Below are 22005 nucleotides of genomic sequence, written 5' to 3' on the forward strand. Positions count from 1 at the left end.
TCCACAAGTCATAAAGGGGCCATAGTTGCCCACCTCTGTCCAAGAAGCTTCTTCTTTGGGACAACCACGGGCTGGATGTCTGAGAATCTCCATAGACACCAACCAACCAATGTTTACCAGTTCTTTTTGCTATCCTTTTCCTAATGCTTGTGTGGATCCCCAACACCCTGGCCAGTTTTTCTAAGATCTACAGTAGGAAGAAAGGATCGGTGACCTTGGGTTCCTTCATTGTTCCACTTGTATTCACAGATTTCTGCCAATCATAATTTGTCTCTAAGTGTGAAAAGAAAGCTGCGTAGCCTTCAAGTGTTCTTCAAGCACCCTGAGATTCAAAAGGGACAATTTTCAGTTGGGTGAATTTTCTTTTATTTTCTTAATAGAAGAAACAGAAGAAGGTGGAAAACGCTTGTATATCTAATCCAAACTTAAATCCCTAATCTTTTCTTAAATGACAAGTTCAAAACTCACTTCAACATTCCTGGGTATTTATGGGGAACATTCGAGGGAAAACACAGCTTTACATGCCTTATCCCACCAGTTAATTTTCCACATGCAAGGACTTTTGGGTGACAGAGGACTGCGGGTTATTGTTTATGTATTAAAACACAGATTTCCTAATTTTAGAATTTTCCCCTTGTATTCCTGCTCAGCTCATCAAAAACAAAGCAAGATACAACACAACATAGTAATTGGGGTTTTAAATTTAACCTACAATACAACCAGCAAGAAGGAAAGAAAATCACACTCAGTGTTAAGCAAAACCAAACAGCATTTTTCAGAAAGTTTCTAAGAAGCAGAGATCTCCTAAGATGGTAGTAGAAACCTCAGAAAATAAATATGAACCTAAACATCAGGATGAGCTTGTGAGGAGGTCCCTGCTTGAACAGAAAAAGAATGAAAACCCAGAAGACTCTTTTGAGAAAGAATGAATCGTCTTCCTCCCTGTCTTGGCCATGAACAAAATTTGGCTTGGCTTATGTGCTGCTCCTATTAAGAAGATTACATTTAATCCTCCTTAAACCTGTGTGCTTTCAAAAGAAGCTACTTGATCAGTTGTCCTAGATCTACTTCTGATGCTACAGTAATTCTTCTTCTTCTTCTTTTTCTTCAGCGTTTGTCTCGCGCTCGGGCGAGGTCCGCTAATGTCCTTGAGTACTGCTTCCACACCTCTCTGTCTGCCACGTGTGTCGGGTCTGCCTTCGCGATCTCTAGATCGGCCTTGATCGTGTCCATCCAGCGTTGCTTAGGTCTACCACGCGGTCTCGCTCCTCCGACAGTCACCTTCATTACAGATTTGATGATGGATTCTTCCTTGGCGCGGCTCACGTGGCCGAACCATCGTAGCCGGGACTGCCTCATGACCGTGGGGATGGGCACGACGTTGAACCGTCTACGCACTTCTTCGTTCCTGACGCGATCGAGTAGGGTGAGGCCTACCGACCATCGGAGCATTCGCATCTCCATTATCTGGAGTCTGCTTTCGCTTCTTTGGTCGCGGCCAGCACTCTGCGCCGTATATGGCCACGGGCGCACCACAGAGTTATAGATTTTCGCCTTCAGGCGCATCGGCATCTTCTTGTCACAGAGGACGCCGTGACGGACTTCCATTTGCCCCACGCTGCATTGATCCTGGCTGCCACCTCAGTTTGTAGTAGGCCTTCTTCCCCAAGAGTAGTTCCCAGGTACTTGAAGGTGGAGGCGCGCGTAGCTCCTGCCCGTTCACGTGGATGGAGCCTGTCATTTCATTATCAGTGGTCAGGTATTCGGACTTCTTTAGGTTCAGCCGGAGCCCGAACTGCTCGAGGCGGTCGTGCCACTGTTGGACTCGGTGCTCGAGTTCAGCCTTGCACAGGTTGGCCAGGAACACATCATCGGCGTAGAGCAGCGTCCATGGGGCGGGCGTGTACAGGTCGTGTGTAATTGTGTCCATCACCAGAATGAACAGCAGTGGTGAGAGAGCAGAGCCCTGGTGTACGCCGACAGTAATATTAAACTCCTCTGATATCCCAGCTGCCGCTTTTACACGGCTTTTGTGACATCTGTATAGGAGTTGGACCCATTGTACGAGCAGCTCAGGCACGCCGTGATCTCGCAGTGCGTACCAGATGAGATCGTGCGGGACGATCTGATGCTACAGTAATTGGTTTCTTGAAATTTTCCAAGACTTCAAATTAGGCAAGAAACATTATTCTGCCCTGAGATTTTGTTTTTATCTTGTAAATTCTACTAGTTTAGATAACATCCAACTTTATTTTATTTGGATTTTTAGCTTTGGTAGCAAATAAACTCATCTCGGTGGCCCCTCGTTCAAAAATACTCCCCCCACCATTAAAAACAGTATATGTGAGCTGCTCCAGGGCTAAAAATAATAAAAATTCTTTCATCCCCACATCAGGTAAAAAGAAAAAAATCAGTTTGGCTCTTCTCTTTACCTTGAATTTTTATCTGGAAGGAAGGAAGGAAGGAAGGAAGGAAGGAAGGAAGGAAGGAAGGAAGGAAGGAAGGAAGGAAGGAAGGAAGGAAGGAAGAACCGAGGGATTTGTATGAGTAGAAACTGCAAAAGCCTTGCAATTTACCTTTCCTTTTGAAAAACCTGAAGCCAGGAACCTAGATTTGTAGTGATCCATTATTTTTTATTTACTTTTATTTATTTATTTGTCAATTGTTTGCAAGATAATAAATATAAATATAAATACAGGAAATGGGTACGAATAAAAGGGGACAATAGGACAGGGAAGGCAGGCACGATTCTGCGCTTATGCACTCACCTTACAGACCTCTTAGGAATGGGGTGAGGTCCACAGTGGATAGTTTGAGGGTAAGGAGTTGGGGTCCTTTTAGGATCCACAAGTGGGGGGAAAGGCCACCTCTAACCTCCCCTCATCCACAATATATTCCTGTGTTTTCAGACACACACACTGCTCTTACGTCAGAATAAGAGGAGCTCAGCTCCTGAACAGAAATGTCAATTTTAGGAGCTGCATCCCTTCTATCCCTCCCTCCCTCCCTCCCTCCCCCCCTCTCTCCCCCTCTCTCCCTCCCCCCCTCTCTCCTGGTGCTTCCTCTCTAGAACATCATCTCTCTGGTTTCCTCCCTGATATTGTTCTGATAATTGTTCAAAACCGGGCTGTCCTCCCAGGTCTCGGGGTAGCGCGTTACAAGCACAAAGTTGTGCATTTGTTTCTCCCAGAGCCTCACAACCCATTTCTTCTGATCTCTTTGTTCCTTACTTTTTAAACCCCGCGAGCCATCCAGAATGGTTGGTCGGTCACCTTCTAAGTGGAATAAAAACCAAAGCCCCCAAAGACTCCGTGTCTTAAACACAGCTTTACCTGCAGGAAATAGTTAATGCTGCCTCCTGAGCCTGTGTCTCTGTCCACAGCTTCGATTTGGAAGATGCTGCTCCCGACCGGCGTGTTCTGAAAATCCAGAAAAAGAGTTGAATTAGGCCTGAAAGCAAAAACAGCAATAGCAAGGGGTGGGATGGAAGAAGGTAGCCACCAAAGGTGGAGGGGTCGGAGAAAAAGTAGGCAGGAAGAAGTGACTAACAAAGGACAAGACTGCACTACCTAAGTAAGAGCGTACTGGAGAAGGAGACCGTGAGAGGTCCTACTGAGAGGAAACCAGCCAACAAATACAAGGAATGTAATGTCTTCTCCGTCCCCACTACCTTCACAATGATGAAAGGAGACACAAAACAAGTAGGAAAGCAACCTGTCCATTGTAAATTTCCCAAGAAAAATCAAACATGATAATGATGTAACATTTGACAGAAATGACCTGTAGAACTGGACCTTCTCCAATACTTGTATATGTTGCTTTATACAAATCCAATCACACAGCTCCTCCTCCTCCTCCTCCTCTCCTCCTCCTCCTCCTCCTCCTCCTCCTCCCACTATTCCTATCTCCATCCCTTCCCCCCACTTTTGTTCTATGTAATTCAAGGTAGTGGACATACCTGCTTCTTAATAATCCCATGAGGTGGGTTGGTCTGAGATAGAGAGAGCAACTGCTCCAATGTCATCCAGCTGGATTTCATGGCTATGACAAGACCAGAATTCATAATCTCCTGGTTTCTAGACCAACAACTTACCACTACGCCAAACCGGCTATTATATCAGTGTCATAGCTTTGTCCCTCATGAAGCTTTGTCATTCCAGCTACCCAAGAGTCTAAGCAAAACCCACCAACCTCTTGGACTTGAACGATGTAAGGCGTGTTGATAAATTCTGGTCTCTCGTCATTTGCATCTGTTATAACGATTCTGACTTTCTCAGCCACCTAAAGTTGAACATGGAAACAGTTCAGGCAGGCACTGGGACTTACACAAGGTCCAGTGCATGCTTGTTTGCTTGTTGCATCCTAGTCTACCATTAATGGATGAAAGAAATACTGCAGTAACAAAGGACTGCAGTACAAAGATGGAAAAATACACCCTGGAGATTTAAGCGACCAGGATAGTAACAGCAATGAGCCTTCCAAAAGTGTTATTGGTTACATACATTCAAGGAAGTGCATTATGTTCAGAACAAATGAGAAAAATTCAAATCAATGGCTTTTTTTTTTTTAAAAAAATCTGCACCTTTTGCTTTTAGAGGACAGAATAGCTCAATAGCAAAACACACAAATGTCTTAGAGGAGTTTCGGATCAGGCAGCAAAATCTGGAAGATTTCTGAGATTTTAGAGAATTCAGTGCAAAAATACCTCAGCTAAAGTGTGTGTGTGTGTGCGTGCGTGAAGCATAAAGTGAAGTGGTGTGAAGCATATGGAACAAAACACCTGTAATGATCGAAAGCACCTTTCTACTGATATACTCACCGTGCTCAAGCCGTCGGAAATATTAACGAGGACTTCGATCTCATCTTGGGTCTGAGGGTGTCAAGAAGGGTGCATTTTAGCAATGGTTTATAACACACAAACCCCTGATTTCTCTTCACTTTGGGTTTAATAAAGAAAATAGGCAATGCAGCCCCACAGGTTAAATGCTACAGTGTAAACTCACAACAGCCGGGCTTGAGGGCCCCCAGAACCGAGTTCAACAGGGCTCCCCTAGTCTAGGCAGATGTCTCCATATGGGTAGTCCTTGACTGATGACCACAGTTGAGACTGACATGCCTGTTGTTAAGTGAGACATCGGCTGAGTGCGTTTTGCCCCATTTTTGTGACTTTTCTTGGCCCAGTTGGTAAGGGAATCATTGCAGTTGATAAGGTAAGATAACGTGGTTCAGAGAATCCGGCTTCTCCTTTAACTTTGCTTGTCAGAAGGTCGTAAACATATGATCCCGGGGACCTTGCAACCATCATAAATATGAGTCAGTTGCCCAGCACTTAAATTTTGATCCTGTGGCCCCTGGGGGGGCGGGGGGGGGGGATGCTGCAAGATTTGTGTGTTTAGTGCTCCTGTAACTTCGAAGAGCCTAACCCTACCTCCACAAAAGGAGGTGGCCATGAAAAATAACCCAAATCTTTGTCATAACTAAGCCCTTACGACGCTTCTCACAGATTCAACCTGTGGAGAGCCATTGAAATGAAAATGCCCACCAGGCTTCTAGAATTGATCGGAGACATTCGAATATTTATTTTAGCAACAAGCGTACATTTGGCCCGAACCGCTTGAGACTGGAGACAGACTGAGCATTCCTGTCCTCAAGCAGGACTATAAGGCCTATGACTGCAACAGGGAGAAGAATTCTCGGCTTGCATGTCTAGGGGGAATTTCTTTCAAATGATGTAGCTTAATTCACACCAAGGTCACTCCTGAAGCCGTGGGAAAATAAGATTTCGAAACAGATCCTCCTGGCTTGTACCTCTCGATCAAGCTCTGCAATCAGGGTGACATTTCCGTAGTTTTCATCCACGGCAAAGTATTTTCTGGCTCCTGCTTCAAAGGTTATGCCGTAGGTCACCGGATCTCCTTCTGGATCTGTTCCATTTAGGGTATAAACATGTGTACCTATAACAGCAAGAGCTTTTGATATATATATATATATATTTGTACAGCTTCTCAAAGGTTTTTCAAAGGTTTTTGTTAAAGAGTGGACATTATTATTGTATTGTTAAGGCAGCTATTATGGGAGTTATGCTAACCACTAATTTGCAACTTCCATCACTTTGGAAAGTCAGTTCTGAAGGTCTCCATCTATTTTGGATGATTTCTGTAGCACTTAATTGACCAGGTGCATGTTTCTGTGCCATCAAGGCTGATTTGACCCCTGGCAATTCTCTGAAAAAAACAACAACATCTCTCCAGGGGTTTTGGGGGCAAGATTTCAGAAGGGTTGGCCATTGCCTCCTCTCTAGGGCTGAGAGAGGATGGCCGGTCCAAGGCCACCCAGCTGGCTTTCTGTCTAGGATGGGACTAGAACTCAAGAGTCTCCCAGTTTCTGGCCTTAGTCCCTTCACCAAAGTGCCTTCCCTGCTTCCATCGACCAACTGAACTTGACTCAGAAAAGCTAAGCAGGGCCCGGGCTGGTTAGTATTTGGATGGAACTAAAGGTGGAACTCATTCCTCACAGTTTTACTTGCAGCAATAATTAATTAATTGAGATAGGCTGGACTGAGAGAGTGAGCTTCCATACCTCAGAGTAAATTTCAACCTGCATCTCTGGGGTGAGAGTCCGAATCTTGATCACTACACCACACCGATTCTCCTGCTCTTTCTTTCTAACGGCTCGATTTGGAATTACCCATTATTATTTTTAAAAAAACAACACTTGAGTAAGACTAAAGCTGGATCAGGACATTCAAAATGAGAGGAACAGGACAAGGTGTCTTTGTAGGAAATTATCTCCCGGATGATTGAGCCCAATTGAAGTGATAAACTCCTTGTGGTCACCTAAAGCTCTGGAGAAAGTTTGTGTCCAAAGAGGCTTCCATCCAAATGATGTAGGCCTAATTTCCTTCTAGTTGGCAAAGGAAGGTTTCAGAACCTCATTGTTATGGGGCAGAAAAATGCTGTAGGAGATAAATTGAGGTTTGTACCAAAAACTGTAGATTAAGCATGGTGAGAAGCTTTTAAGACTCACTCTCAGTTTGGCCCTCACAGTGATTGAGTTGTTCAATCATGTAGAGATGAAGGAAAAAAAATATAGGGTGAAATGCAAGGTCTTCTCTTCAAGACAAATGATGGATGTGGCTCTATAAAATCCTAATGTGGTGACCCTAATCCTAACCAACATTGATGATATTACTTAGATGGGTCATGAAACGTCTGCAAGAAAACAACCAAGCTCGGAGAGCCCCAAGGAGCCCTCATGTCAACCCTCAGCTACAATATTCTCTTTTATTGATATCTAATCTGAACCTTCAGCATGTTTCCTGACCCCAAGCAGGAAAGAACATTATGGGGTGAACATGAAGCCAAAGTGAACCCCTCATAACCATCAGGCAATCTTAATTTAAAAAAAAAAACAGTGTTATAAGTATGACTTATAGAAATGATTTTTTAAAAGAGCAGAATTTGTCCATTTATTGGGAAATTCAAGGACCTTTCAATACTTACACCTGACCACACCACAAAAATATCCTCCCAACACATTTTTCCTCTGCTACTTTCCCATGAAGTTGTTTTCGGTCTGTTCCTAGTTAAAGAAACAAGCAGTGTTAAGTCATCCAGAGCTGGGCTGATGTTAAATTTGTCCTTCCTTCCGGTGTTCTGACATTGGGTAATGTTTATATTCCCCAAAACAGAGGTGATAAAAACAAAAACAAAAGTGGAACTGGCAACAGGGACAGCACATTTGGTGGCTTGTAAGAGGTTTTTGAGAACTCGTGGGTGGCTAGTGGGATCTGTAACACCACAGTGGAGAAAGAAAAAAGCACAGAATCAAAATCACGTAAAGTATTCGTACCGCTTTATAAAGCCTTAGGAAGGCCACACCTGGAATGCTGCCTCCAGTTTTGGTCACCACATTACAAAAAAGTTGTTGAGACTTTGGAAAAAGCGCAGAGAAGAGCAACTAGGATGATTAAAGAAAAGTCTAGAGACTAAAAGATAAGAAGAACGGTTGCAGGGACTGGGTATGGCCAATCTAGAGAAAAGAAGGACTAGGGGTGACATGATAGCATCTTCCAATATTTGAGGGGCTGCCACAGAGAGGAGGAAGGGGTCAAACAATTCTCCAAAGCACGAAAAAGCGAGACAAGAAACAAGGAATGGAAACTAACCAAGGAGAGAAGCAATCTCTAAGGAGACATTTCCTGACAGTGAGAACAATTAACCAGTGGAACTACTTGCCTCCAGACATAGTGGGAGCTCCATCACTGGAAGCTTTCAAGAAGAGACTGGACACCCACTTGTCTGAAATGGCTTAGGGCCTCCTGCTTGAGCAGGGGGGTGGACTAGAAGACCTCCAAGGTCCCTTCCAACTCTATTCTGATTGATGGATCCTAAAACTCACAGGGAAGGGGAAATATTTTACCCACACTGCATTGAAAGGGTTTGGTTAGCAGTGTGATGAAAACTACTGGAGAAGATGAAAGGTTAATCTGCATGACCTCTTTAAAAAAAGGGGGGGGGGGAATTGTTCTTCAGTTACAGCCCAATGGAATCCACTGGTTCTTCTGAGATGATCTCCTGCAGATGATTTGATGCTGCAATCAAAATGTTAATCAAACTGGAGAGGTTGGTTTCTATTTCTATCCTAAATCAGACGGTGTCTAGCTGATAATTTTTACACCCTCTCGGCACTGACTCTCCATATCATTAACACTCTGAGAACATTTTCCAGCATAGAATTAACACCAATTAAAATCTATCCTTGGCAGCTCTTGCTGAAAAGAAGAGAAAATTAAAATGAAGGCTTATCTTTATGAGTCCAAGCAAGACTCTTGGAGACTCTTGGTTCACAAAAGACTCTTGGTTCACAAAAGAATCTTCACCAGTGAAGCAGAGAACTTTTCTCCCTTGTCCATCAATGAAGATTTAATGGTGTTGAAACTTAATCAAGGTGTAAATCCACCCACATTCCCAATATAGCCAGCTATAAAGGAACCAATAAAGGGTGGAAGAAATGCATAAAGAGGTTTTAGAATCTACAGGTCCTTCCATCTTGGAAATAAAATGTAGACCACCACAGGCTCAGAAACCAGTAGCTTTGCACTACCTACGTCTTTCCCCAGAAGCTGCCTGCCTGGCTTCCACTGAAATTCGTCACTCAAAAAGATTTTTCTCCTCCTACATTAAAGGATATCAAAACTGGGTTGCCAAACCTTGTTCGTATGAGATTATTTTTCTAGGAGGTGTAAAACATGTATACCTTCCTGCCTTTTTGTTTGGAGAAAGACCATTCTGTGTTGTCCCAAAGGTGGTTTTTCAAGAGACAACTAGACTTCGTTTTTTCCTTGAAGATGTTTCGCTTCTCATCCAAGAAGCTTCTTCAGTTCTGACTGGGTGGTGGAGGACAGAAGGATTTATATCCCTTGCAGACAGTTGGTCATTGGCTCCCTTTCTGAGTCGTTAAGGCCACTTGGAGGTTTATCTATGTCACCTCAATCGTGCAAATGGAAGCCTTCTTGGGACTGCCAAAAGGACTATGTTGTAAACAGGAGAAACGATTTTGTGGTGTCATTTCCCACCCCCTCTGTTGAGAGAGCAAGCTGTTTAATCTCAATGGAGATCAATTCTTGGACCCCTCTTTCACCCCAGCGGTCCTCTATGTCCAGAATGCGGACATAGAGCCATTCTACCTTCTGGTACAAGAGACTAGTAAATGGTAAGGAGAGAATGACAGCGTCTAATGGCTAGGAATGGCTTTGAACCCCAAAGGAAGGTAAAGGCTAGAAGAAGAAATGGAAGCCAGTTGGTGTAATAGTTAAAGGTGTCAGGCTAGAAGCCAGGAGAATGGAAATTCTAGTTCTCCCTTAGGGACAAACCCAACTGGGTGTCTTTGGCTCAATCATTCTCTCTCAGCCTTGAGAAGAAGAAGGTAAGAACAAGCCACTTCCAAAAAAAAGTTTCTACATTGTGCTCAGGAAAACCAAATATCCATGTAAGCTTCACTTGAAGAAGACTCACCACTGCAAGAAAATGCTTTGCTCTTTGTTCCAGAGTCAACTGCATGACTAGGGCAGAAATCACAGCATTCTCTGTGAATTTATGCCTGTATGAAATTACACTTTAATGAAGCAATTTAGACCCTGAATGGAAGAAACTTCTTGGATGAGAAGTGAAACGTTTTCAAAGAAGAAAAAAAAAAAACCACAAGAACGTCCAGTTGCCTTTTGGAAAAGCCCTTCTGGGATAACCATGATCTGGATGATTAAAAATCTCTATAGATGTTTAGACCCTGGTTTACCTTGTCAACATAAAGGGGCGCATCTAATTCCCTGTGACAAAGCCACATGGATTCCTCAGATGCCTTTGTTGGGAGACATCAGGAGACAAGCAAGCTGACTCCACTGAAAAACTTTTTTAGCACTTCCTAAAAAAGGTCCTTCATTCCTTTCTCATACTTGGCCTCCTGATAATAGGTGGTCACTGAGAGAGAAAAGAAAATGTCCTCCTCCATCTGTGTCCCTCTAAAATGAGGACAGTGGAGAATAATTAGAAGAATTCAGGGGCATGGAAGAAGCTTTTCCATAAAACTGGTCAGCCTCAGCTGAGGGAGCTGTCCAGAAGAAGATTTTCTACACTTCATAGATGAACCCTCCAAGCCTGGGAGATACCTTCTGGATGGGAAGAAAAGCCAAGAAACAGCCAGTGCTTCATGGAGTACATTTGAAAAAAATGCTTTGCTTGAAGCTTTATCTAAATGAAGCATTCCTCTGAAACTTCACACAGCCCTAATATTTAACAAAAAAACCCCTTAAACTTTCCTCTAATATATCCAGAAGAAATAAAGGCTGGAGTCATGTATGAGGTTCAGAATGATTAGTCTGGTTGGGTTTTAGCACCATATCTGAAGGCAGACATTCCGATATGAAAACTGAAAAAGACTTCTAGAATAATTTATCCAGATCAGGATGGATTGTTCCACAAAACAGTGTGTGAATCCCAGCAATAACCATACTCCAGAAATCACAAACTTATGAACGACTGCATTGAAAGATAATGTAAACTGCTAGTATTGGGCAGGGACAAAATGATAGGCTACCTCAACTGGCCACCATCAAAGGATGTTCAGTCTAGAAGGGAAGAGAACAAATCACTCTATAATTCTTTTCTAGATTGGCACCAAATCTCATCTATGAATCTAGTCTATGAATTCTGGAAGCTGTTAGAGACCCAGTATGGGGTAAATGTTAAAGTATTGGAGTAGGACCAGGAAGTTATATCTTCAGTCCACCCTGGAAACTTCTGACATGCATTTCAGTCCAGTCTAACTCAGAAGTATCGTTGTGGGGATAAAAGGAAGGAAAATCTTCATATGAGTGACTTCCCAAAGGATAGTCAGGATGAATCAATAAAATAGCATCAAATACCAGGAGGATCCAGCTCGGAGAGAATGCCATCACAGTCCCAACAAATATGGTGCAGAAACAAAACCTTTTTAAATACACAGAGAGGCACAAGAGCACAACACTGACCCACAGCTGTATCTTCTGAGAGGCTGAAGAGGGCCATATTCCCATTACTGCTGCTGGCTCCATTGTCAAAGAAATAGGGTGCGTAATTTGCCTGAACTGTAAGTTAAGAGAAAACAGAATTCAAGGGAGAAACATTCAGTAAGTGGAAAGTTAGTGAACGGACTTCTTTTCTTCTGTGCACACAGCTCAATTCAACCCCTCAGGTCTGCAGGTCCAATTCAAGCATTCGTACCTGAGAAAACTCTGAACATCTCAAAAAATCACTTGCACTAAGAATCTGGCCATGTTTTAAACTCAGACCGATGTCAGGCACAGGAAAGGAGATAAGGGAGACCTAATCTATCCCCCCAAAATGTTTGCTAGTCAGAATTCATCAAATCCCCCTGAATTGCACAAGGGCACCATATTCCATTCAACCTCCAGGCAATTCCTAAGTGATCTAAACAATGCTTCCTGGCTTTTTAAAGGGTTGCTTACTCCCAAATCTTTAAGAAAACAATTACTTACTTGCTGCAAGAGAACAGCAGAGCCCAAAGGAGGGGAAAGAAAGAGAGGAAAGACCCATTAGATACCATTCCATCCTTATTTTTATTTTTATTTTAAAAATAGCCCATTTCAGGTTGCAAATACCTCAACGGCCGAAAGGAAGAAAAGAAAAGAAGGGAATGAGCAAGATCGCCTTGCTGTTTATGCCATTCTTGAGTTGAAAGTCATCATTAGCAGGAAGACCTCCGAATCTTAAACCTTTGCCCTGATTGCAACCTGCGTAGTTTGGAAAGATTTGGCTCTACTTACCCAGGCAAACGTGCACCAGGTTGAGAAATAAGGAGGTTGGCAAACGGCGTTCTCGCTTCATCGCCTCCCCCAAAGAGAGGATCAGTTTCTTCTTAATTTGGGGGAAGGGGGGGCCGTTGTGGAGAAATACCCTCCCAGGTCCCTGCTCGAAACCTTCTTCAAGAAGTTGAGGGGATGAGGAATCTGTCAGAGCGGCAGGAATAGTTGTTAAGAGGTTAAGAGGATGACCCGACTTAGTTTTGGAGGCATCGAAAGGCGTTCCTGCCTCCCACTTAATTAGTCCAATTATTCTGCCAGCAATGGGAGATTTGTTTGCAAGCGTTCAGTATCTTCCCATCTTGGAACAGGGTCTGCTTAGCAGCATGCTTGCAATTGTCCAAAGAAACACCTCCAGATCCCAAAGGCAAGTTGGATTATCCTTAATTTATCTTTTTTTTTCCCCCCTGGTGCTCTCGTTTCACTTATTCCCAACGCCGCCCACACCCCTTCTAAATAAATAAATAAAATGTTAACAACTCCCAAGGTGTTCTGCATTTTCTCCCTCCTTGCTAAGGAGCCATTTCTCAGCATTAAATGAATTTCATCTTGATATTCTTGAATGAGCAGCCGTACCTAACGTTTTGTTTTCCGGGATCAGGAAATTAATACATCCAATGTGGAATAAAGGCACTCAATCCAGGACTGATCAAGAGGCTTAGTTTTTAGAATTATTTTGTTAATAAGGAGATCCTTTTTTTTAACTTTAATCCTTCATAAAAAAAGACAACAAAGCATTCAAATATCACAGAGAGCTGTAAGGACATACCAAAAATCCAAATTCATCTCTTCAAAGATGATTTAAACAAGGCTCATATTCCTAATTTCATTTTTGGCTTTCTATTGTTTTTTTTAAAAAAGAAATGGAATCAAGCATGATTGAGATAAACCCATTTTTTAAATTCATCAAGTCACGAAGTCAACTTATTCTGGAATTTATAGTTTCGAGAGAAAACATCTTCACAGATGGCTAAATCGATTTTATTTTTCCTATTTAACCACAAAATCTTACTGAATCAGGGGAACCCCAGGTAAACGGGACAGTCTAAACTGTCTTTTTATTTTGAAAATATAATCGACAAACTATTAGTCTAAATACACATTTAACAGAAATCATCGCAAAGATTCTTACATAAATCTACTTTTTTTATCAAAGGCTTTCTGGAATGTTCTTGGCCCTAAGATAAATATTTTTAGTGGATGGGAGTCACACACGAGACATCAGTGACCTCAACACCAGCCTCCAGTTGATAACCCTATTAGGGGAATAATTCTAATGGTCTGTGGTCCTGTCACCAGGAAGTATGGTTTGTGTGCAGAAAACATTGTGCGGTCACGAAAAGTCAATCCATCAGCTGCAGTCGCTTTAGAGGCGAAATGCTCTGGCCCATACACTTCCCTAAATTCTCTACAGCTCAGTAACAAATCAGGACAAAAAGTGACATTTCAAGGAAATTGAGATAGAAAAAAATGCACATTAGAGGAGGAAACGTGTTCAAAATGCAGGCTCTTGGAGAAATTGAATGTGAAAGTAAATGTGAATGTAGATGTCTATTTTTACAATAATAACAATAATAATACTGATACAGAAATGAGTTGGAAAGGATGTCGGTTGTGGGAGTTGAAGTCGACACATCTTAAAGTTGTCACGATTGAGAAATGTTGATCTAGAGGCAAGCGAGGAAGAAGAGAACAACACAGTCCTCCATCAGCCATTGTTGAAGGACTGGTCTAAAATCACGTCAGAAAACAAGAATTGCAGAGCAGACGTTGCCCCTTAGCCCACTGTTCCACCGCTATTTCCTTATGCATTTATGGTAATATTGTCAGGGGCAAAAGATTAGTGTTCCCGTTTTTATTTATTTATTTAAGCACCCTTTCTGGCTTGGAGTGGATAAGAACCTTCCGTGATGCCTGCTAATCCTTCTCAGAAGCCCAGCGCCATCTGTCCACCTCGCCAAAGTGTAAATAGAGGAATTAGGTCGTCCTGAGCCAATAGGAACCACGGAGTGACCAGAGGCAGACAGCTTGACTTTGGGGTGGCACGAGATTGAGGCAGAATCGAGAGGGGCCGGGTGGGCCCAGGGCAGGGGAAGGGGGAGGTTATTAGAAAGAAGTGTTGACAGTTGCATTTAGTCGTGGAAAGAGATGCTGAGGCATTAAAGCCCCTCATTAACCCTGTTCTTCCTAGAAGGTTCACTCGGAGCACCTCACTTTATTAGGTTGACTCAGAGATGCAAATTGGAGCAGCCCGTAACAGAATCAGGAAGTTGGAAGGGACCCCGGTGGCCTTCTAGTCCAAACCTTTGCTCAAGTTTAGAGACTCTCTACCCCTTCAGAGACAGGTGGTTGCCCAACCTCTTCTTAAAAATCTCCAGTGTTGGAGCACCTACAGCTTGTAGAGGCAAGTTGTTCCACTGACTCATTGTTCTCAGCGTCAGTAAATTTCTCTCTTATAGTTCCGGGTTGCTTTTCCCCTTGATGAGTTTCCATCCGGTGCTTCTTGTCTTGCCTTCTTGTCTTTCCTTTTCTTTGTGGGAGCCCCTTAACTATTGGAACACTGACCCCCCCTTTTTTTTCATTAAACTAGACCTAGTCCCAAAGCACTCCCCCTCCCCCCCTTCCCCTCCCCCTCCTCCCATCAGGTCAGAAAACAAGAGTGGGCTTAAATAAAACTGTGAAGGATCCAAACCAGAAACTTCCAGAGAAAAAGACTAATACAGAAGGTTGAATCTTTTCTCCCAATTATGTATTTCTGTACTTGTGATCACTCTGAGGAATTCTGGAAGAAAGAAAATTCCACTCAAAAAGGATGCAACGACCTGAAGTGCTATTGCTTTTAACACTTGTCAAAACTCAGAGTTCACCCTCTTTTATATAATGTTATTTAAAAATGCTGGTGAAGACCTACAAAAAGATAGAAGATGAGAAAGCATGATGTAAGGTGGCACTGAGACACTTAAATCTCTGAAGGAGTATGGTTTAGTGTCAAATATAGCTGATTACTCAGGAAAACTCTTGTACAATAGTTATGTCCATTTTTTAGTATATAAAAAGATTGTGTAATATTCTGTAATATTTCTCTGTGCATGTAGGTGTTTCAGTTGGAAATTTTATAGAATATATATAATCTCTCTCTCTCTCTCTCACCTATCTACCATTTATCTCTGTATCTATCATCTCTCTCTCCCTCCGTACGATCTATCTATATTCTAGGATATATATGTGTCCTAGAAAATTTCCAACTGAAATATATATATACATATGTATACATACATGTACACACATACACACATATGTGTGTGTGTGTGTACATGTATGTATGTATGTTTCAGTAAAAGTCTGACTCACACGAACACAATACAGAAGCCTGATGATGGCAGATGAGATTCTGCCGAAACATTGCTACAACTTTAAAAGCACAACTATAATGACATGGGAAAATACCCGAACAAAGCTGAATACCATACACGTAAGTACCCACAAAAACATAAGAAAACACACACACACACACACATACATACATATTGGTTTTCGTAGATTTTCACGGGTACAGGTATGTAGGTCTAGGTGTGTTTGTGAGTGCAGGCTTCCAGATAATTGACAGTCTGGTGGAGTCATCTCTTCTGTTCATGCTTTCAGGTCTTTTTTCAATCTCTATGGCTTCTCTGATAATTCTGTTGCTGGGGTTTTCTATAGCGGCTAGGGTTTTGGTGCCATTGAAGTTGATGCTATGACCTGTGGCTTTCATGTGTTGGACTAGTGAGGAAGTGTGTTCCAACATTTTTTACTGCATTTTTGTGTTCATCTAGGTGGGTACTTATTCTTCTATTGGTCTGTCCAATGTATGTGGCAGGGCATGATGCACAGGGGACTTCATATATGCCTTGGTTTTCCAGGTCAATTTTATCTTTGGGGTTTCTTAGGATGACTGCTATTTTTCTGTCTGTTTTGAAGGCAGTCTTGATGTGATGCCTGTGTAGTATCTTACTGATTTTGTCTGTAGTACCTCTTATGTAGGGCAGGCCAGCTGTTCCATAGGTCTGTTCATCTTCAATGGCACCAAATCTTCAATGGCACCAAAATCCTAGCCAACCCTAGATTGATACAGCCTTCCATTCTTCCGAGGCTGGTAAAATGAGGCCCCAGATTTTGGGGGGCAATAGGCTGAGTCTGTAAACCGCTTAGAGAGGGCTGGAAAGCACTATGAAGTGATATATAAGTCTAAGTGCTATTGCTAGTGCTATACACACACCAACACATACACACATATTATGCAAAAAATGTGCAAATTAACATTATGAGAGCAGATAGAATTTGGCTGGTCCTAAGTTGGGAATCTTTTATGGTGCTGATATCTGCTTTGAACTTTGAATGTCTTTCTGCCAATGATTCTTAGCCCACTTTAAACTTCCACCACTGCTCCCAGGAGTCCCTATCAAAATGTGTGTGTGGCGGGGGTGTGTGCGGAAGGGTTAAGGGGTCTTTCCCAGCATAGAAGGCAGGGCTGATCCTGAGAAAGGGGAGCCGGGCTCAAGGCTTCCAAGTTAAAGAAGAGTCAGGTAGCTCAGCTTGGAGTCAAGAGATGCGCCAGATAGTTCTCAACTTACAACCATTCATTTAGCGACCATTCAAAGTTATGGCGGGGCTGAAACAAGTAACCTATGATCAGTATCTGATCACGTATCTGATGACGATGGTCACATCAACCTAGGACTCCCATGGTCCATGTCTGTTGGCTTGGCAACCGGGTTCTATTTCGGAGGATTGCAGCCTCCCTCTCTGGAAACTGTTTTCCCCAAACTGACACCTTTCAGGAAGGAACAAACTCTTGATGGAAGCCAAAAATCATGACAGACCAGAATAACAACAACAACAAGAGGCTCATTTGCAGCTGATACCATATATTTGTCTAAGCCTTCCCTTCACACCCGAGGCAGCGGTCCAGGAACAAAAACACGATTGGACAATATCCCTTCCTTAGGAGGGTTACAGAAACATTTCTTGTGTTTTCCAACAATCTCTGTAAGACAAAATGGGGGAAAAAGAGAATAGGCTGAATTGAAATAATGTCACATGCATAAATATCTACCGTTTAATAGATTTCAAGATTCATATTAAAAATCTTCCTACCTATCAACCTACCTATCCCTCCCTCCCTCCCTCCCTGCATACACACACACACACACACACATTTGTTTTCATAGATTTTCACGGGTACAGGTACGCAGGTCTTGGCATGTTCAGGTCTTTTCCCATGTAAGATTGAGAGTATCTTGCCAACGTTTCGATGAAGTCCCACTCGCCATCTTCAGGCTGGTGCTTTCGGCTTTGTGCTTGTGTGAGCAAAGCGTGATCGGAGTTGCCATCTCCCTATAAATACTGGTGGGGAGGTTGGCTGTGTTGTCATTTCTTGATTGGTTGATGAAGTTGATGTTTGCAGATTGGCTGGCTTTTTCATAAGAACATGTGTGGCTGAGGTATTGGCTATGTGTCTATCAGCCTCCTGTGTTGTAATGACCTGGGTAGTGGGCTGTGTGATGACCTTCTGAGTTCTATTGTTTTGACATCCTGGGCCTTGTGTTGTAATCTCCTGGGTTGTTGGCTGTGTTGTAGCTTCCTGAGGTTTTGTGGTATAACCTCCTAAGTTCCGTGATGTCATATCCTGAGTGGGTGGCTGTGATGTGATGTTCCGGGTTTTGGTTTGTCTCTGAGTTTGAGGCCTGGCTATGTGTTCATGGTGTATGTCAGTTTGCTTGGTTTGGGGGTCGGGGTGTGTGGCAGCTAGTGATGCAGGTGTGGCCTGGTTTCTGGACAGTGGTTACCTTTCATCTATGGGGTGGGTTTGGGTTTGAGTCTGGTGAGGGAGATTGGTGGTGGCATCATGTGTTGTTTTGTCATGTCATTAAACAAGAGGAAAACCTTCTATGCACCAATTCCACCTGCTCTTTGTACAATTTTGTAAACAACAAACTAAAAGACTCAAGGTCCATTCCACCCCTGAAAGGACCTAATGGTAAAGACTGCAACGGCGACCCTATTAAAGCCAACCTCTTTAACACATTCTTTGGCTCAGTATTTGTAAACAGCAATGGATCATGCCCAGTATTTTCTAGTCGAACCACAGACAACTACCATGATCTAATACATAGCGATTTTACAGAAGACAATGTTGAAAAAACACTACGCAATCTAAAACCATCTCTATCTATTAGACCAGAAAGAATATGTGCCTACTTCTTAAAAAAGCTATCCACTGCCATAGCCAAACCACTAAGCATAATCTTTGAAAAATCTTTCAGGACCAGCTCCTTGCCAAACCTATGATCACTAGCCATAGTCATCTCCATCTTCAAAAAGGGAAGACCCCAGCCTAGTTGAAAATTACAGACCAATCTCTTTATGCTGCGTCACCTGTAAAGTCATGGAATCAATTATTAACCAATCCACCATCCTCCACTTAGAAACAAACAACCTACTCTCTAATAAACAATTTGGCTTCAGAAAAAAACTATCCTGTAATCTGCAACTCTTACACTGGAGAAACATATGGATTACACAACTCGATCAGGGCAAAACAATAGACGCAATCTACATAAACCCTAACCCTACATAGACTTCTGTAAAGCCTTTAATTCAGTGGTACACGACAAACTACTCCTAAAAATGAAAATATGTTATCTCTGGACACCTGCATAACTAGATAGAAACATTCTTGTCAAAAAGACAACAAATGGCCAAAATTGGGAGCGTCCTATCAAATTTTGTACCTGTCAACAGTGGTGTCCCCCAAGGCAGTGTTCTAGCACCAACTCTCTTCATACTCTACATAAATGATCTCTGTGATCATATCAAGAGCAACTGCGTTCTCTTCGTTGATGATGTAAAGCTATTCAACACCACCACCATTACTGCTACCCTTCAAAAAGATCTTGACTATGTATCAGAATGGTCAAACAAATGGCAACTTCAAATCTCAACAAATAAATGCTCTGTCTTACATATTGGCGAAAAAAATCAGAAAATAAAATACAAACTGAATAGTCAAGACCTTGTTGAGGATCCAAACTCTGTCAAGGATCTTGGAGTACTCATCACTAATGATCTAAGTGCTAGAGCCCACTGTAACTACCTAGCCAAAAAGGCATTAAGAGTTGTTAACCTAATCTTACGTAGCTTTTTCTCTGGTAATTTTACACTACTAACTAGAGCATACAAAACATTTGCTAGACCAATACTCGAACATAGCTCATCAGTCTGGAACCCACATTACGTGTCTGATATTAACACAGTTGAGAAAGTCCAGAAATATTTCACAAGAAGAGTTCTCCACTCCTCTACTCGTTGCAGAATACCTTATGCCACCAGACTTGAAACTCTAGACCTAGAAAACCTAGAACTATGCCACCTCTGGCCTGATCTAAATATAGTACATAAAATCATACATTGCAATGTCCTACCTGCAAATGGCTTCAACCGTAACAACACAAAAGCACACAATAAATACAAACTCAAGGTTAATTGCACCAAACTTGATTGCAGGAAATACGACTTCAGCAACAGAGTGGTCAATGTCTGGAATACTCTCCCTGACTCTGTGGTTTCTTCCCCCAACCCCCAAAACTTTAACCTTAGACTGTCTACTATTGACCTCATCCCTTTCCTAAGAGGTTTGTAGGGGGCATTCATAAGCGCACCAATGTGCCTGCCGTCCGTCTTGTTTATTTTTCTTATATGTATCCATGTATTCATAACTATGTTTTTACGTATACCTCTTATCTTGTAAGCAATTGACAAACCAAATAAAATAAAAATAAATAAAAAATAATTTATTTGGGAGGGGGAGGTAGTGAGGTCACCTGGGGTCCAAAGCAGTTATTTCAAAAAATACTCAAAGCATTCAGAGGTCTAACCCAAGGAGATTTATCTGCGTTTATGCTGGTTAAAAACGGACAGCAAACCTACTTCTGTCCATCGCAGGCAGGCGTTTCTTCATTTTGCACAAGCATTTTCTTCTCATTCTTGACCCTATGGAATAACAATAATGATGATAATAATAGAATGCAATAAAAGAGGAAGAGGAGGAGGGGGAGGAGGGACAAAGGAGAAAGGAGGAGGATGTGTTTCCCTTAACAATCCTCTCGCTTTGCAGCTGAAGTCCCAGTCCCAATTGTGTGAAGGACTGTCTGTATGTGAATTTTCCCTTGCTTGATATTGCCAGCCACAATTAAAACTCAGAACTTTGATACCCATTAATGCCCATTGTATTTGCTTTAAAAATGTTGCTTCAATATTGTGCTCCAAGGGTTTTCTAATACATCGAAGTTGCAACGAAAGGTATGTTAATTCAAAGTGCAATGTAAAACATTTAACAGCTCCAACAGTGCAATCAGTGGTGGGATTAGGGCAGATAACTGGTTGTTAAACTATTTGAATCCCACCACTGAGTAGCATCGATTACAAATAGAAACTAATCTCTAGCTGTGTACAACTAACTCAATTACAAATAGAAACTAATCTCTAGCTGTGTACAACTAACACAGTCGTGTGCAAGTGAAATCCGGAGTTTTGAAAACCTCTTTTCTAACAATGTTGAAGCATTTCCGCCCCCCAAACCTTGAGTCCATAATTTGTGAAGTTACGTCATTCCCATTCGGCCAACGATTGGCACCAGCATGCCAAATGAATCCAATTCACTTCTCAATTCGGCTTGCCCGTTCTTTGGAAAATCAAAGGAAGGAAACGTGGCGGAGCCGACCGCTTACCTGCACCATCAGCTGAAAAAGTCCCAAGGCAAAGAATCAGGATGAGCAGCAAGGCAAAAGCCTTCCAGATCCTCATGGTTTCGGCTGATGTGACAACTCCCTTCTCCCACAGAGGAAACCGGAGCCGTTGTAACCCCAGGCTTTGCTTTATGTGCCATGTACGGTGTGTAAAACCTCTCTGGACTGCAATCTCTTTTTATATGGGGGTTAGAACAGGGAGAGGGCCAACCTTTCGTCCTTCTACTCAGAGCTGGAGATGTGCCAAAAATGTCACCGCAAAGAGAACTTTGGAGCCGAGAGACTCTGCTTCAGGGACGCACAAAGTTATAAAGTTGATGACTTGGAAAAGAACTTACAGCCCTCGCCTGCAAACCTTTCGTGCAACACAAACTCTGTGATCCTGGGCTGCACTAAAAGAGGGAGGGAATCAGGATCACGGGAAGCACCGGCACCGCTTGACAAAGCCCGCGTCCCGTTTGGGTCACCACGAAAAGTTGTTGAGACTCTGGGAAGAGGGCAGAAAATAGCAACCAAGAGGACAAGGGAGCCCGGCGTCCCTGAAAAACCATGTTACTAACTTAACGACTGCAGCGATTCACTTAACAAGGTCGTTAAATGAGGCAAAACCTCCATTAATGTCATACTTAGCAACGGACGTTTGGGCCTCAATTGTGGTCGTAAGCCGAGGGCTACCTGTGCCGCAGTTTCTTCCATTCTTTTTAGGCTCTTTCTGCAAGACCCTTGAGTAAAGCGCCATCCCTCGGCTAAAGAAATAATTCCCGCAACACTGTCCAGCGATTTACAAAGTCTGCATTAATCTTAATTAATCTTCTCATCACTCCTTATCGCCCCTCCTCCCACTTGTGACCGTATGGCTGTAAC

General features: G+C 42.6%; 1 protein-coding gene and 1 long non-coding RNA gene across 4 annotated transcripts in view; both read right to left on the reverse strand.

Moving 5' to 3' along the window:
* The window catches only part of CDHR1 (cadherin related family member 1), a 35373-nt gene extending 22790 nt beyond the window's left edge, over nucleotides 1–12583 (reverse strand). The window contains exons 1-7 of one of the 3 annotated variants that reach the window (XM_087932148.1): nucleotides 12323–12383; nucleotides 12035–12108; nucleotides 11528–11623; nucleotides 5809–5954; nucleotides 4820–4870; nucleotides 4192–4281; nucleotides 3333–3419 (exon numbers count right to left, since the gene is read on the reverse strand). In XM_087932148.1, coding sequence (XP_087788274.1) covers nucleotides 3333–3419; nucleotides 4192–4281; nucleotides 4820–4870; nucleotides 5809–5954; nucleotides 11528–11623; nucleotides 12035–12107 — 543 coding nt within the window. In that variant the 5' untranslated portion in view covers nucleotide 12108; nucleotides 12323–12383. Of the gene's footprint in view, nucleotides 1–3332; nucleotides 3420–4191; nucleotides 4282–4819; nucleotides 4871–5808; nucleotides 5955–11527; nucleotides 11624–12034; nucleotides 12109–12322 lie in introns of all 3 variants that reach the window. The other 2 variants (XM_026714555.2, XM_087932149.1) reach the window with 2 other exon arrangements.
* A 4659-nt stretch (nucleotides 12584–17242) lies between these two features.
* Nucleotides 17243–21839, reverse strand: LOC148125738 (uncharacterized). The gene is made up of 3 exons (XR_015743397.1): nucleotides 21124–21839; nucleotides 20324–20386; nucleotides 17243–17381 (listed from the first exon to the last, which is right to left on the reverse strand). It is a non-coding gene; the product is annotated as an uncharacterized LOC148125738 (long non-coding RNA).
* Nucleotides 21840–22005: the final 166 nt, after the last annotated feature.

The sequence above is a fragment of the Pseudonaja textilis genome, chromosome 4, assembly GCF_049901715.1.
Source record: "Pseudonaja textilis isolate UNSWEBS1 chromosome 4, rPseTex1.2, whole genome shotgun sequence".
Classification (NCBI taxonomy): Eukaryota; Metazoa; Chordata; class Lepidosauria; order Squamata; family Elapidae; genus Pseudonaja; species Pseudonaja textilis.